Here is a 15,942-nt window from a genome sequence, read left to right as displayed (position 1 = left end):
GCCTCCTGCGCCCCGTCCTCCCACAAGCACGGCTGGGGTGTGTGCAGGGCTCCCGCATGGGTGTGACCGGCTTGCTTTTGGGAGGATGCTGTGTGAGGCGGGACTCCTGACCCCGCTATCTTAGGTCCTCAGCCCGCACTGGTCCCCCCCCGTGCTGGACCTTCGCTATGGGCCACAGCATCGTCCACGTTCTGACGTCGGTCTTCAGTGGGCGGGCTGGTCTCTGGATGCAGCCCGGGGGAATGACTATTCACAAACGGGAGTTTCCACCCGGGGCCCGAGGACCCCTTCTTGAGTGGGAGGGCACGTCAGCTCGCTGCCAGTTCCCGGGCCCGACGTAGACAGCACACTGAGTCGCTCACGGGAGCCTCAGAGGCCGAGGGCTGCTTCCCAGATTTCCCTACAGACGAGGAATGACCAGCACAGCAGCGGACGGACTCCGGGTGATTCCTAAGGCACCTTGTTCAATGGGAAAGGGCTGAAGTGTTGGGAGGGGCACATGCTCAGTGTGGCTGCTCCCGGGGGCTGGGGGGAAGGCATGGCTGGGGCTATGTGAACGCAGGGTCTGCAATGCCGTGGTCAGGGTTGCAGGTAAAGGCGATGGTGACGGCGTAACGGGTGCCCCAGTGGACCTTCTCCACACGGTGCAGGTTCTCGGACCCCGAGGTGAAGAAGGACACCCGACCTGGACGGAAGAGAGAAATGACCCGAAGTGACCAGAGGCCAGCACCGCTAGCACCACACGAGGCAAAGAGCAAACGCAGACCCGTAACACCAACAGCGGTGGGCAGGTCTCCCAGGAGCAAGTCCCCAAGGGCCACATCCCCCAAGGCCATGTCCCCCAGGGCCATGTCCCTAGGGGTGGGTCAAGTTGTTTGAACAACACTGCCCACCTAATTCTCAAAACATGAAACACTTCAGAATCAGAAGAAGGTTCTTCAGTAAAAGATTTAGCTCAGCAACTGAATAACCAAAAATGAGAAATCATCTCAGTTTTCGTAATCCTTCGTTTTTTTCCTGTCGGGCCACAGGGCACTGTCAAAAGCAGTGGCACGGGACACCCAGCCATGGCGCTGGAAGCTTCTCTGGTCCTTAATCTGTTCAGCTGCTGGAGCTGCAGGGCGTCTGGAGGCCCCTCCTGCCCGCTGAGCCCAGGGCTGCACCCCTTCCCGCGCCCACCCACAGAGCGGGGAGATCAAACCCTGAGCTGCTTAATCTCCTTCTCACACCCTTGATGTCCAAGCTACCTTCTGTCCCCTTCACAGCTTCTCCAGGGAGCAATGTGGACCCACCAGCTCTGTCCAGTGTCCACCAGACTGTCCAGTGAGGACAGTCCCGTGGCCAGCAGAACACTGAGCCAACCCAGGTGGGCAGCCTCACTGGTCTGACTGGGCTCCACAGGCGATGCCACACAACAGGGGAGACGTGGCAGCAGGGGACAGCATGGCGCGGTCCGGGGGCCAAGTGGCCGGGCTCTCCTGGAGGTCTCTGGGAGTCCTTTCCCACACACGCCAGGGGGGAGGGCACACACTCACAGGGCAGCTCTGGGTGTCCCTGCCGGGCTGGGGGCCCCGGGGGCTCTGGGGACCGCTGTGCTGTGGCAGCAGTGACCGAGGGCAGCGGGCCGCCGCGGGAGGTCCTACCTGCCCTCGGCTCCACTGTCTTGTTGGCTCCCTCTTCCACGAACACGAATCTGCCGCCGCCGAAGTCGTCCAGGTAGTCGGAGAGGTAGAGCAGCGAGGTGTAGTCGAAGGAGCCGTAGGTCACCTGTGGGCGGGGACGCGACGGAGCTGGTCGGCGATGGGGGCTCGTGGGGCACAGCCGCCCAGGCGGTCGCGCCGGCTCGTGGGCCGCGGAGACACCTCGGTCGGGCCCACGTGCCCGCTTCTGCCCGGGGCTCCCGCACTGCTCCGATACCCGGGCCGCGGCTCCCGGCAAAGGCAGCGTGTGCGGACGCCAGGCGGACAAGCCTGCGCCACGGCGGCTCCTGGGACGGCGGCCGTGTCACCGCGACCTAGTGGCTCCCACCTCCCGCGTCGGCACACGGAACAAACACGGCAGCGACAAGTGCTCTTGCTTCTTCTTCACACTGGGGCGGGGGGCGGGCAACTGTGACCTTTACCGGTGGAAATACCAGCCGTCGCTGTGCCATCTAACCCCCTCACGCCCAGCCCAGAAGCACCAAGCACCCTGCGGTCGCCACCGTCTGTCCCCAGAAGCCTGCTCAGCACCTTCCCCAACCGAAACCGTCCTGTGAAACACTCACCCCGCCCCCGCCCCCTGCCTGTCTCGGACTCTGATGACCCCAGGGGCCTCATCCTGGCCAACCGACAGCATCTGCCCTTTTGTGTGCGAGCCCCTGCGGGCAGATGTGCCTGGGGAAGACAGCCCGGGCCATGCAAAGCCGAAGGCGAAGGACGGGATCTGGCGGGGGGCTCGTCTGAGCACAGACCCTCTGATAACCGACCCCCACCCCCGGCCCGGACGGGCGACGTAAACAGGCGGCTGCTCTCACTTGTTTCCTCTGATGCCCTGAAGTCAGGGAGGCGAGGCCCTGCGCGCGGCCAGCGCAGACAAGGGCGCCACACAGACACGTTGTTTTCCGTGCGGCATCAGCAGAGCGTGGTTGAGAACTTTCAGCTGCTGCGAAGAGCTGACTGTCTGCACTGTGCAAGGAAGGCCTCGTCCCCAGGGGCCGACCAGACCAGTCGGGATCTGGTCAGTAAAGGGACTTACTGAGATACACATTTTTTTGTGCCAAGATAATGATGTGCGGCAAACAAGGAGTTTTCATCACATAAGAACCTTTTGCAGGCTGGTGAATCGCTCCATGGGCAAGTCTGGGCTAAGAACTCAGTCCGACTGTCAACCCAGCCCTGGCACACAGCTGAGGCCTCAGCTGTCCCCTCGCACAGTGACCCTGGGGCGAGGGTTACCAATAGGCCAACAGCCGCTAAAGCCACAAGGGGCATGGGGTTGGACCACAGCTGGACTGCACCGGCATCTGCACACCCTGGAGGAAGACCACAGGGCCACTGGGCCTCCTGCCATGAGGCCAGAAACCCCAGTCCTGGCCTGAACCGGCCGCAGGCCCCAGAGTAGCGCTGGCCTGCGGTAATCCCTGGCCACAGACACCACGTCCACTGAAGCTGGCTGACCAGTGACATACCGAGGTCCTCAGCTTCAGTAACCACGCCCCCGTGCTCACGGCCACGCGTGGTGCTGCCTCCGTCGGCTCAGCTGAGATCCAACAAAGGCTGAGCACCCGGCTGGGTGGGTGCGTGAGTGCGTGTGCCCTGACGTGTGTCCCCCCTGCCCTCGCCACCCACCCCATGCTCCCTGGGTGTTTCTCACTTGCTTCGTCCATTCTAGCTTCAAGGAACACAAGGGACAGTCCTGGGTCACCTGAGCACACCCGCCGCCGGGCCGCCCCCTGCAGCCCTCAGGTGTCCCCAGCACCACAGTGAGAACACGGGGGTACGTGGGATGGGCTCCAGTTCAGCGGGTCAGGATCACGGATTGGCTAGGACTGTGTCTAAGAACAACAGGAGATCGAGAACAGAGAGCTGGGGGTCCTGAGCGGTTGCAAGATGTTCCTGCAAAGAGGCAGGGTGTGGGCAGAGGGCAGGCCCGAGGGGAGGCCCCGGCAGCCGTGGAGGCGACAGAGACTGCCTGGGGGGCCCGTAGTAGAGAGTGGTTCCAAGGGAGGCAGCCACGGACGACTGGGTGCCACAGGGCCTGCCACTTCCTAGCGCGCATTTCACTGTCCAGGGGTTTAGGGTCCAACCCGAAGGTCGGAGAGGAAGACGTCTAAAACCCCAACCACAGAAACACCACGGGGCAAATGCCTGGAAAGCCAGGCCGCGCGCCCGGCCGGAGCGTGGGTGCTCACCTTGTCCACATGCGCGTGCCAGTACTCATCGTGTGCCGTCCGGGCCTGCGTGCTGTTGATGCGCGAGAAGAACGTGGGCTTCGTGAGGTGCAGCGCAGCCGCACTGATGCCGAAGGCCCGGGCGACGGTGAGCTGGACCCTCTGCCGCACATCCCTGCGGGGGGACACACGTCAGGGCACACGCACTCACGCACCTACCCGCATACACCGAGCACACTCACCGCCCACGCACGGCCACACACATCTGCGAGACACGTGTACACACCCACACGTGCCTCCACATAGTGTCCACCACGTACCTGCGCAAACCGTGGGAGGACGGGGATGGGGCCCAGGGCCGTGCGTGCGCACGTGCGGGAGGGACGGGGACCCAGGGTTAGGGGCACACATGATGCAGCCCCAGCACTACAGGATGGATTATTGTTTCAACGTTTCCAAACCACTGGCCGGTGTCTCCACGTGGGCAGCACTAGCTCAAGGGTGCCCCCATCTGGCAGGGCACCAACTGGGGGCGCAGCAGACTTTTCCGGGGACCCCCTTGAACTCATTTCAGCCAGTGGAGCGGTCACTCTAACCCCAGCGACGCTCACGGAACTTCTCCAGTCGACAGCGACGGCCGGTGCGTCACCCTCCAGCGAGGCCGGAGGCCCGTGCACTCAGCTCTTCCCAGCCCGTCGCGAGGAAGCGTCGACTCCGTGCGCTTTGTATTCTTCATCTTTGTTCACCGTCAGGGCGCGAAGCCGTTTAGCCAAACGTCCCAGTTCAACGACCTGAAAGAACTCGGAGGCTCGTGGCCTTCCTCCATGGTCATCCGGCCACACACTCTGCGGCTGGCCTGCTCACGGCACTGACGGTGCTCCTTCTGGAACCCACGCTCTGCGCAGGCCTCCCCCTCCTCGGCGCCCGCTGCGGTGACGGTGCCCGGGGGCCCCCTGAGGGTCCTCTGGTTCTCACGGTTCTCGGTTCTGCACGTCTGCTGCACACGCTCCCTGAGGTCACGGACGGACAACAGCCAGAAGAGATGGGAAGCCGTCCGACGGTTCCACCTTCCTCACATCCGAGAGAGCGAGCGCAACGGACGTCCTGATGAAGCCTGTGTCCAGGGCCTCCGCGGGGGCCTCGGCGAAGCTGCCTTCTCCAGCACCCACGTGCCCGGCAACAGCACTCACGCCTCTGACTGGGTTTTCACTCCAGAAATACAAACTCGATCCCATACGTGCGACGGTCCTAGGCCGCCTGTGCAACCACCAGCCGCTCCTGACCGCGGTTGGATCCACACTGCTTCCTCTCTGGAGGCTCGTACTCGAATAAGACACAAATCCGCTGTTTTCCCTTCATCTGCAGTGAGCATTTTTACGCTTCCTAGACCCTTGACTTTACGAACATTAAAATACTCTCGCTTTTCACTTAGCGGTAAACACGATAAAGCAAATGAGTCACCGGGTGACCGCAGGCCAGGCTCCCGTCCCACTGGTCACCCAGCCCTTTGTGCTACAAAACCCCACCTTGCCCCAGGCCCAGACCTCAGGGTCCACCCGGGGGGGTCACTAGCCTGCGGCAGGGGTCAAGGGCACCGCTCACGGACGCTACTATTTGCATGTCAAGTTCACCTGACCCTTTGCTTCTCTCTGGACCAGGAGCCCGGCTCACTCTCCGGCCGTCTCCCTGGGAACGTCACCAAGGGGAGGCGGCCGCTGTTCCCAGATCGCGAGGCTATGGTAGCAGCGGGCCCTGCTGACTGCTGGTCAGGGAGGGGTGCTAGGGCTGAGGAGACAGAAGGGCCACGTGGGGTCCGTGTGGTGATGAGACGCTTGGTCCCGCGGCTGCAGCCCTTACATGAGCTACCCCAAGGACAGAATTGCACGTGCTCACGCAAATAGGGTAGAACTTGGGATTCTGAGCAAGATGGTGGGGGCAGCACCGGGGCGGCTCCCGGGAGCAATGCCCGGTTCTGCTAACACCAACTCGTGCCATCGGGAAACTGGGTGAAGGTACATGGGATTCCACGATGTTATTTCCCAAAATAGTCTATGAGTCTTGATTACCTAAAAATTACAAGTTTTACTTAAAGAAAACCACTCCCTTGCGGGGGAGCTGTCGGGGCAGGAGGGCCGTGCCTGGCACCTGGCACGGGGAGGGAGCCTGGTGCTGGCTCCTGTGCTGTGACTTGTGAGTGGGCACGGCCCCTTAGCGCCCTGGGCCGCTCGTGGGGCTGTTGCAAGAGCTGCTGGACCCACCTGGGGCTGGGGCAGAGAGCAGCCCTGGGCAGACGGGGGGCTCACAAGGCCCCCACTGGCCTGCTCCTTCCACAGGTCCTATGGGCTCCATGGCCTGGCTGGACCCACAGCAACGAGGCAGGGGCGGCCCTGTGCACCAGCTACCAGCACAAAGTGCCCTGGATGCTGGCGCAGACTGTAACCCCACAGCTGTTCTAGTACATTCTGCCCCTCAGTCCTGATGGCACAGGGTGTCAAGGAAGGAGAAAAACTGTGGAGCCCGGAGAACAGCCCAACCCGGTGAGTTCCCTGCCCCGCCCCAGCGGGGGTGGGGATGGGGGTGGGGGTGAGGTACCGCCCCAGCACCCACCCGCCAGGACTCTGATAAAGTGAACTGTGCATTTCAAGGGACCCTCTGCTCACGAAGTGCCCAGACAAGCAGGGGGTGTGTCACATCCCTGGGTACCTGCAGCACCTGGCTCGGGCAAGGGTGGACACGGGGTGGGCGTGGTCAGTGGGCATGACTGGGTGCCGTGGTTGGATGGACACAGTTGGGGGGGGGGGTAGAGCCGGATCAGGGTGGGTGTGGCCAGGGGCGTGGCAGGGGCGGGTGGGCATGGTTGGGGAGGGTGGCCTGGCCTGGGGCGTGGCCTAGGCCTCTGAACAGGGCCTGGTACAGGTGGTGATCCCGTGGGCCAGACAGGTGGTGGGCGTGGCCGTGGTGGGCTTGGTGCGCCCGGTTCCGACCCTGGATGGGCGGGGCTCTGGTGGCCCCAACCTTCAGGCCAACCACCCGCCTCCCCCTCTGACTTCTTCCCTGCTTTCCTCCTCACCGGTACAACTGGAAGTCCTCTTCTGAGAAGACGGTTTGTATTTTATCTCCAAAGTATCTGTGAAAAATAGGCTGTTAACACATGTAACGTTTCACTGGACGTGTCGACACTTTCTTACAACATTGAATCTTCTTTAGCTTCCTTGTTTCCTCCTGCGGAAGAGCCCTGTCCCCACAGGAATAACCAGTGATCAAAGAGGGGGACGTCACTACGTTGAGGTTGGGGAATCTCTGCTTCTCTGGCCTCAGGGAGGATCAGGGTCCTATCAACTCTTTCCAACTCTTTCCCCCCACCCCAGAGCCTGGCCTGACTCTCTGTCCTCCCCCCCTTCCTCTAGCTGTCCTTCAGCCTCGGGTAGGTCCTGCTTTCTCAAGAAGGCCCCTGAGGAGCCCCCATGGAGCCGGAGACTGTTCCCTGCAGCTGGTGAACCAGGATCCTGCCCCTGAGAAGGGCCCCGCCCCCCAGCTCCGGCCAAGAAATGCAGGGGCACAGTGAGGGCTGCAGCCTGTCTGGGCTCTCACCTGTACAGGTTCACAAAGTGCTTCCCAACAGACAGGGCTCCTGAGTGCAAGTCCAAGATGGACGCCTGGAAAAGATGTGCACAGACAGGGTAGCAGAGTCCTCTTCCTGTGAGATCCATCCTACCCTCACCTGGGGTCAGGCAGGCGATGCCAGGTTTCCAGAAAGGTGGACCCCGGGTATACACAGGACAGATCTCATTCCCTCCTGCACTGTCTGATCTTCTGAAAGTGGTGCACAGACCTGTGAACTCCTGCAGCTGAATCATACCCCCAGCCCTGCTGAGGTGTCACAGCCGGTTGAGCTGTACAGTCTGATGAGCTTTGATGTCACATACCCGTGAACCACCGTCACCATCAGGATAACAAACACATCCCAGAATGTCCTTGTACCCCTCTGCCACCCTGCCTCCTGCCTCCCTCTCCCCCCACCACCCAGTTAACCACCAATGTGCTCTCTGCTGTCACAGGTGGATGTCCACTTTCTAAAGTTACACGTGGTCATGTGGGATGTGCTGTTTTTGAGTCTGGCTCCCTCTCCTCAGCACAGTCACGTGGTTCACTCGAGCGGCTGTGTCCACAGACATCCACCCCATCTTCCTGCAGAGGACACTCCATGGTTTGGGGTAATACAACCACGTGGGTTGTTTCCAGGAAAGCTGCTCTGAACACCAGCGGACAAGTCTGTGCAGACAGACGCTTTCAGGCTCTTGGGTAATCCCCAGAGGCGAACTGCTGGGTCCTACCTTTCACAGGCCTGTCAAAGTGTTCTGTACCCCTGCCCACCCCACCTCTATGGGTCCTTCCCCGCGTCCAGGAAAAGGGGTCACCAGCATGGACCATTTTCACACTATCTGGAAGCTAACTATATTTCTCATCATTGATGCAGTGACCAGCCCCAGGGTTTGAACACAATTTGAGCTTAATAACTGTCAACTGAACTTAAAGGCGTCAAATCAGGTTCCTTTGCTGCAAGATGATTTCCTGAGGGAAAGCCCAGCAAAGAGTAAGAGATGAGTCCATGCACAAATGGGTTTTTAATAAATGCTACTCCTGAATCAAACCAAACTGAAATAAAAGGAGCTTAATTTTCAGAACTCCAGGGAAAAATTTGCAGAATAAAATAAAGTCATGCAGATAATCACAGAAATATGTAGAAATTCTAGCAAAGTCCATAAACTAATCTTCCCAGAAAGGTTACATGTCTTGAAACGTGTAGACATCTGGGTCCACATATGGCAATAATTTTGCCATCAGAGAACAGTGCAGAGAAGACTGTCTCCCCCAGCCTCACACACTGGGTGTTCAGAACCCCACATGGGAATGCAAGCTAACATGCGGTGTTTGTAGGAACACGACTCCCAGAGGCTGCCCGGATGAGACACAGGGCTGCCCTGGCCCTCTGTTCCCAGCAGCTGCTGGGACTGATCGTCACAAACTGGGGACTTAAACTCATCGGAATTTGTCTTCTCACAACTACTGAAACCAGAGACCCTAAGATCAAGCTGTGGCCAGGGCCAGGCTCCCTCTGAAGGTCCAGGGGAGAATGCCTCCTGCCTCCTCCAGCTTCTGGTGGCTCCAGTGTCCCCGGCTTATGGCCGAGCCCCTCCCCCTCCATCTCCCTGCGGCTTCTCCTCTCTCTCCTCCAACCTCCTCCAACTCTCATACAAGGACGCGTTTGCCGTTGGACTCCGGGCCCCCCGCCAATCCAGAATGACCTCATCTTCAGACCCTTAACTTAGTGGTGTCTGCAAAGATTCCTTTTCCAAATAAGGCCCTCTCCCCAGGTTCTGGGTGGGCGCATTGTCCACGTGACCCCCTGGAAACCACCCCAGGCCTCTGGCCCCCTGCACTCTAGTGCCCACACCGTGTCTATGGGGCCTCCCACCTGGTGGCTGGGGAGCACGTCTGTCACCGTGTCCTAGGAGCCCTGCCCACTTTTGCCTCTCCCCAGTCCAGGCCTGGCCACCCTCCTCACTAGGCTCCTAAACCCTCTGTCAGCTCACTGTGCGCCCAGCCCTGCCTGCCCTCCGCGGATTGTCCGAAATATGAATGAGATCTGGGCAGGCTGCTGTGACTCACTGTGAAGAGAGGGGACAGTCTTGGGCCCACGGAGTATGGCCTTTCCATGCTGGCGGCATGGGGAGAGGAGTGACACCCAAGGCCCCTGCCCACAGTGGCTACTTGCCCTTGGGTGGAGAGCAAGTTAAAGGGGTAGAAAGAAAACCGAAGCAGGAACTCACCCCTCCATCAGATCCTCCCAGGGACAGCCCCTTCTCGGCTATGCTGCGGGGGAAAGGTCGTTGTAAGTCAGGATTTGGGTAACGGGATCATCTGTGATATAGCTAGGGAAGTAACAGCTAACACGATTCTTACAATGTTAATAGATTATTTAATATTAGTGATATAAACACATATTTAGACCACAAAACTTGATTCTCAAAGTTAAGGGAGTAAATGACAGTATTTCCTCACTATGTTGTTAATTAAATACAACATTTTAGAAACAACTAGGCTTAATTTCCATTTTTAGTACTGAGAGCTGGTGCCCACCCAAACGGGCCAAGCAACTCCCACTGGATCCCTGACCTGGTCATCACTGGCTGGGGGCGGGGGCGGGGGCGGCTTTGTGATCGGCAGCGAGCCGCGAGGCCTGCGGTGCACCTAACAGGACCTCCCGCCTCACTGAAGACTCAAGAGTTTCCTGACAAGTCACAGCAACTGGGGAACGGAGCTGGGGAGCAATCAACCCGGATTCCAGTGACTCCTGCCCAGGGAGCCCCTATGGTGCTTTCTAGAAACAGGAGGAATGTCTCCCTCCTGGGACAGATGGCTGGGCACACAGGCGGCTTGCGGGCCCGCACCACTCCACCTTGCACACACATCTAAACACCTCGTGTCTGAACAATCTGTTGCAAAATCAAAGCTTGAAGATCTCGTCTTTAAAACCCCAATAGGGGCTCCTGGAAGGCTCAGTGGGTTAAGCCTCTGCCTTCAGCTCAGGTCATAATCCCAGGGTCTTGGGATCGAGCCCCACATCGGGCTCCCTGCTTGGTGGAGAGCCTGCTTCCCCCTCCCTCTGCCTGCCTCTCTGCCTACTTGTGATCTCCCTCTCTCTGTCAAATAAAAAATAAAAACAAAAACCCAACAAAGAAAAATCCAGTGTTGACAGCATCCGAGTAAGACTTCCTGCCCGGTCAGAGTCACAGCTGGTCAGCCCCGGGGCTAATCCCCGGCCGGTTTCAGGACAGACACTGAACTGCTCTCTCGTGCTCCCCTGCCGCAGGGGGGAGCGTCACGCGGGCGCCCACTGGGCTCCCCAAACAGCCAAGAAGGCAGCATGTCCCTAGGCCTCCTGCACAGGTCGGAACCACTTCCCCCAAAGAGGGCTGAGGCCTTGGCAGGCTCCATCAGCAACAGCCTCACTGAGGGCAACAGCCTTTGCTTCCGGAAAGTGGAAAAGCCTACTTTTGCCCTTGGAAGCGCACGAGGAAATTCTTAGGAATTCTAATTGAATTTCTTTAAATCGTCTCCCCCCCACCCCGTAGTAACTGCTTCCTGTCCCGCAGCCCCACTTTCCTGCTTGTTCAGACAGAGGAGTCTTGGGCACCTGCGGATCCTCTGGGCTTCGTCCCTGCTGATGACGGTGTCGGTGACGCCCCGGCCACACTTCCTCGGGGAGCAGCCTGCAGAGAGCGGAGCGGGAATGAGACGCTGACCCCATGCTGAATCCCAGCAATGCCACGTGTGTTCATGGAGGACTTGCCTGTAGGCGGCCCTCCACAGGGCACTTCTGCGGGGCGGGTCTGCGCCTTCCACAGGATTCGGGGCCAGATTCGGCAAATAAAATGCAGGACACCCCCACAGAGGTGTGGATTTCAGAGCCGCAACAATGACCTTTTTGGAGTCAGTGCACCCTCTACAGGACACACCGACGCCTGGCAGGACACGGTACACTCTGGGCGGCCCCCATGGGGGGACCCGAGGGAAGCAGCCTGCTTACCCTGGGGAAGAGATCCCTGAGCCGGAGGCGGTGTCCGTGACAGCCTGTGACCACGGGTCCAGCCTTCCAAAGCCCCCGTGAGAAAGCCCTTCAGGACTGAAGCTGTGCTTATACTTCTGGTCACTGTCCTATCCCAGGGGCCTGGCAAACACGGTCATCAAAGGTGCCCACGTGTGTCCCGCCCCGCAAGCCCTCTGTCTCTCCACAGCCGGCATGTGCAACTGCTTAGGGCGGGGGTGGACAAGCTCGGACGGCACCGAAGCCGGGGCCGGGATGAGGCAAAGCGTCCGACATGGACAGACTGACAAACCCCTGGTGTTCCAGCGCACAGGGCGGCCGCTCCCTCGTAGGGGTCCCGGCCAGTGAGACGGAGCCGAGGTGGGCCGGCTCACCTTCCGCTTTCCACCCTTCGTCCCCGCCCACAGCCTGCAGCCTGGAGCCTGCACGTGGAGCGAGTGTCCCGGGACCACGTGAGCCACGCACGGAGGGTCAGTGCTGAGGGGCTCACAGAGCGGCCGGCCTGGGGGCCTCTCTCTGCACCCTGGTGAGTGGGAAAAATAAACTTCTGCTTGGGGGCCATCGGTGGGGGGGTGTCCCAGTTTCAGGAGACCAGACACGGTCCTACTGATCCCACTGGTGTTTTTATCACAGAAAAAAGCCACGTGCGTGCTTTTGTAAGGGTTACCCCTGAACATGACGACACGAACGTACAGAACAAAAGCAGATACAATGATAAAAGAAAGCTGGGAGCGTGCTCTGTGTGACGACGGCACTTTCACACAAAAGCATCATGACAGGGAAAGACGGTCACGTCGGCGGGTAACAGAGCAGGAAGACCGAGACAGGACAAACAGCGGCGGACGGCATCATTTCAGATACGAAACGGCCGGCACGAAGACCAGTCCCGAGCCGCGGCCAGGCCCACAGTCCCGCGGAGATCCCTGCACGCCGCCCTCAGGACATGATGGACAAAGAGACAAATCCGGGAGGGTGCAGACCGGGAGGATCCCAGGATCCCTGCAGGCGCCCGTCAGGAAACAGTTCCCCGGTCCACGCAGGACATTAACAAAAACACACTGGGTCAAAGAGAAAGTCGGAGGGCGCCTGGGTGACTCGGTCGGTCAAGTGTCTGACTCTTGATTTCAGCTCACGTCATGATCTCAGGGTCGAGACATCGAGCCACGACTGGCCCCACACTCAGCTTGAAGTCAGCTTGACTCTCTCTCTCGCCCTGCCTCCCCCCACCACGAGCAGGCACATGCCCTCTCTCTCTCAAATACATCAGTCTTTAAAAAAGGTAAAGTCCGAGCCAAAATCCAAGGACCTATAACATACAGATCACGTTATCTAGCTACAATGCAATTAGATTAGAAATGGATCGTTTTTTAAAGATTTTATTTATTTGACAGAGATCACAGTAGGCAGAGAGGCAGGCAGAGACAGAGGAAGAAGTAGGTTCCCCGCAGAGCAGAGAGCCCGATGCAGGGCTCGATCCCAGGACCCTGGGATCACCACCTGAGCCGAAGGCAGAGGCTTTAACCCACTGAGCCACCCAGGCGCCCCTTATTATTTCTTTTCTTATTTTATTTATTTACTTATTTGAGAGCAAGTGAGAATATGAGCGGGTGTGGGGGGCAGAGAAAGAAGCACACCCCCTGCTGAGTTGGGAAACTCTAATGCAGGACTCGATCCCAGGACCTGGAGATCATGACCTGAGCCGGGGGCAGAGGCTCAACCGACGGAGCCCCCCAGGTGCCCCCAGGGGTCACATTTCTTGTTGGGGCATTTTCTGCAGGGACAACACTCTAGGACACTCTACAGCCAATGCCTTTTCTGGCTTCAGTGTTCTCACCCTCTTCACTTTTCCAGTTCTGTCCTGTCTCTGTCAGAGCGCAGGACACCTCGGTAAAGTGCTGCCCTTGTGCAGTGGGACTGCCCTGCCTTTCCCAGGCCAGGTGTAGGTGGACCCACCCGAAGGAGGGAAAGTCTGCCTGTACCCTGCCCCCAGCCCCCACACCACTTTCAATCTGATTCCCATCAATTCACGGCCCCAAAAGACCGTTGCATCGCCATGGCCGCGCGCCCCTGTGGACGAGCTGCCCCTTCCCAGGCCGCAGCAGCATCGCCTACCTTCAAACCGCCGGTGACTGTCATAGTCCTCCGAGCAGGGCACCTCGATGAACCTGCCAGGTAGGATCTCGCTGCGATGAGCCAGGACCTCCGTGATGCCGTCGTCGCCCCCCAGCCTGCTCCAGAGCAGCAGCCCAGCCAGCACGGCACAGGCCCCCAGGACAGCGGTTCTCAACCACTTTGTCTGCACCTCCCGTGGGGCCTGGACACTCTTTGTGCTGAGGACAAAACACAAGCACCGTCACCCAAAGGCACCCGTGTGTGCTGAAAAGATGGACGGTGATGATCAGGAACCATACCCAAGCTTGGTTACTGTTCTGCAGCAATGGGGGTCGGAGCTACTCACGATCAATCCAGGGGCACTCGCCAGCCTGAGAGGACGTGCCAGGGCAGGCACCACTTCTCCCCTGCCCCACCTGCCCCGTGCTGGCAACAAGATGGGCTGCCGGCCGGGGCCATAGAGAAACCCAATCTGTGTTGCCAATCACACTGCCTACAACTGAAACTGACCACCAGGAACCACGTGCTGGGGCCCACACCCATGTCCAGGGCCCACGCCCATGCCCAGGGCCCACGCCCAGGCCCCATGCCCCCACCCAGGGCCAAGGCCCATGCCCAGGCCACAAGCCTTTGCCCAGGGCCCTAGGCCTGTGCCCCATGCCCATGCCCAGGGGCCACACGCCCATGCCACGCCCAGGAACCAGGCCACACACTGTGAGTCAAGGCCACTGCACTAAAAACATGAGCCAGTCAAGAAGAGAATACAACCACAATGAAAACAATTTGCAATTAAGACACTTTTTGCACAACCTACACTCCTCACTGCCATGCTGAAGATGCATGCATAGATCTGTGCACACGTCTGTACCACGTATATGCCCACGTGGGTCTGTGTGTGCATGTGGGTAACTGGGAAGCTGAGTACTCTGTTTAGGAAAGACTTGGTGACTGTAGAGCTCAAAGAACTTACAAAAAATAAGAAAAAAGATCAAGGCACCCTTTTAAGGAGGTGTGCCCTCCTTCTTCAAGTATGTAATTAATCCCTAAAAAGCAGGGAGTCTGACTTCCATTTTTATATGTCCCTTAACGCTTTGCACTGCTATATGAATAAAACGAATTCCAACAAATAAATCCGAAGGAGGGCACACCATGGTCACACCGCGTTGAGTGGATACCTGATGATTTTAAACAGGGACCACAGATACCTGAGGGGGAATAAGGGGCCTGCCTAGCTCAAAAACATCCCCACCCCTAGAGCTGCTGTCTGGCCTCAAGGCCACGCAGCCTTCTCTAATCAGAGCAGGGTGGACACCGGACACCCAACACCAGTGAGCCCATCATTTCTCTTCCCCTCAAATCCCAGACAGGGCAGGGAGACGGCCAGCCCTGCTCAGCAGCAATGACTGGAACCCTGACCTGCAGGGCGGAGCTGCGGGCCACACCTTCTCCCCACCGCGCGGCTGCCCCGTCTGAAAGCGACCGGCGGGACGCACAGAGTCGCAAACGCTGAAGACACTGCATCTTGGCGGGATGTGGAGCACCCCCCCCGCGGGGTCTGCTCAAGGCCGGCACCCCTGCTCGGAGGAGCGGGACTCCGAAACAGAAGGGGCTTGCTGTCCGAGTCTCAGAGCAAGGTCCATGGACGCTGGGCAAGCTCTGGGGCTCCGCGTTCGTCCTGGCTCTGACGACTTTCCGGACAAGCCCCTGGAAGGCTCCGTGATGACCCTCGTGCGCCCACCGGGCCGTCCACTCGCCGGCCCTGAGGACAGCGCACGGGACGAGACGACGGGGCCTCGGAACCCGTGCGCGTTGGGAGGCCGGCCGTGGAGGCCTCGGGGCAGGTCCCCGACCCGCGTGGCCGTCGGAAGTCCGAACCCGAGCCTCGCCTTTGCGCCGCACCCGGACGCTGCAGGCCACGCCCCCCGTCGACCACGCCCCCATCGAGACCACGCCCCTAAAGGGCCACGCCCCGGTAAAGGCCACACCCCTCGCCCGGCCACGCCACGCCCGCCGCCGCAGCCCGCCAGTCCCTGCGCCGCTCGGTACCTGCTGCCGCGCCGGCGCTCGGCCGTCCCGCTGCCCTCGGGCGCCTTGGGCGCGCCTCTCCGCTGAGGCGCCATCGGGCCGGGCCGCTGCGGAGCCGGGCCGAACGCGGGAGCCGCCCGAGCCCGGGACGAGCGCCGCGAGAGGGTGCGCGAGGCCGGCGCGGCCGGGGACGCAGAGCGACGCGCTCGACCGTCGACCCGGGCCTGGCGGCCAGACCCGAGCAATCGCAGGCCGAGCGCCGAGCGGGGCGGGGCGGAGCGCGTCCCCCGCGGAGTCCTGCGCCGCCCGCCGCCCGGGAAAGCGG

At 60.1% G+C, this 15,942-nt stretch overlaps 1 protein-coding gene across 1 annotated transcript; it reads right to left on the bottom strand.

Annotated features, from left to right (window-relative positions):
• Positions 1-438: 438 nt before the first annotated feature.
• On the bottom strand, positions 439-15,811 carry OGFOD3 (2-oxoglutarate and iron dependent oxygenase domain containing 3). The gene is made up of 9 exons (XM_044247160.1): positions 15,639-15,811; positions 13,593-13,810; positions 11,070-11,145; positions 9,703-9,745; positions 7,463-7,527; positions 6,942-6,998; positions 3,893-4,046; positions 1,644-1,767; positions 439-685 (listed from the first exon to the last, which is right to left on the bottom strand). The coding sequence occupies exons 1-9, from the start codon at positions 15,710-15,712 to the stop codon at positions 549-551; spliced, it is 948 nt and encodes a 315-aa protein (XP_044103095.1). The 5' UTR covers positions 15,713-15,811; the 3' UTR covers positions 439-548.
• Between the last annotated feature and the right edge of the window lie 131 nt (positions 15,812-15,942).

The sequence above is a fragment of the Neovison vison genome, chromosome 5, assembly GCF_020171115.1.
Source record: "Neovison vison isolate M4711 chromosome 5, ASM_NN_V1, whole genome shotgun sequence".
In the NCBI taxonomy this organism is placed as follows: Eukaryota; Metazoa; Chordata; class Mammalia; order Carnivora; family Mustelidae; genus Neogale; species Neogale vison.
This window is presented reverse-complemented; position numbering and strand designations above follow the sequence as displayed.

Bases quoted from the DNA above. Each gene is read 5' to 3' on its own strand.
- OGFOD3 (XM_044247160.1), bottom strand. From the start codon at position 15,712: ATGGCGCCTCAGCGGAGAGGCGCGCCCAAGGCGCCCGAGGGCAGCGGG. The intron at 6,999-7,462 runs GTGAGAGCCCAG...TATTTTTCACAG, and splicing joins CACTTTGTGAACCTGTACAG to ATACTTTGGAGATAAAATAC. The intron at 1,768-3,892 runs GTGAGCACCCAC...CCCCGCCCACAG, and splicing joins GGCACGCGCATGTGGACAAG to GTGACCTACGGCTCCTTCGA.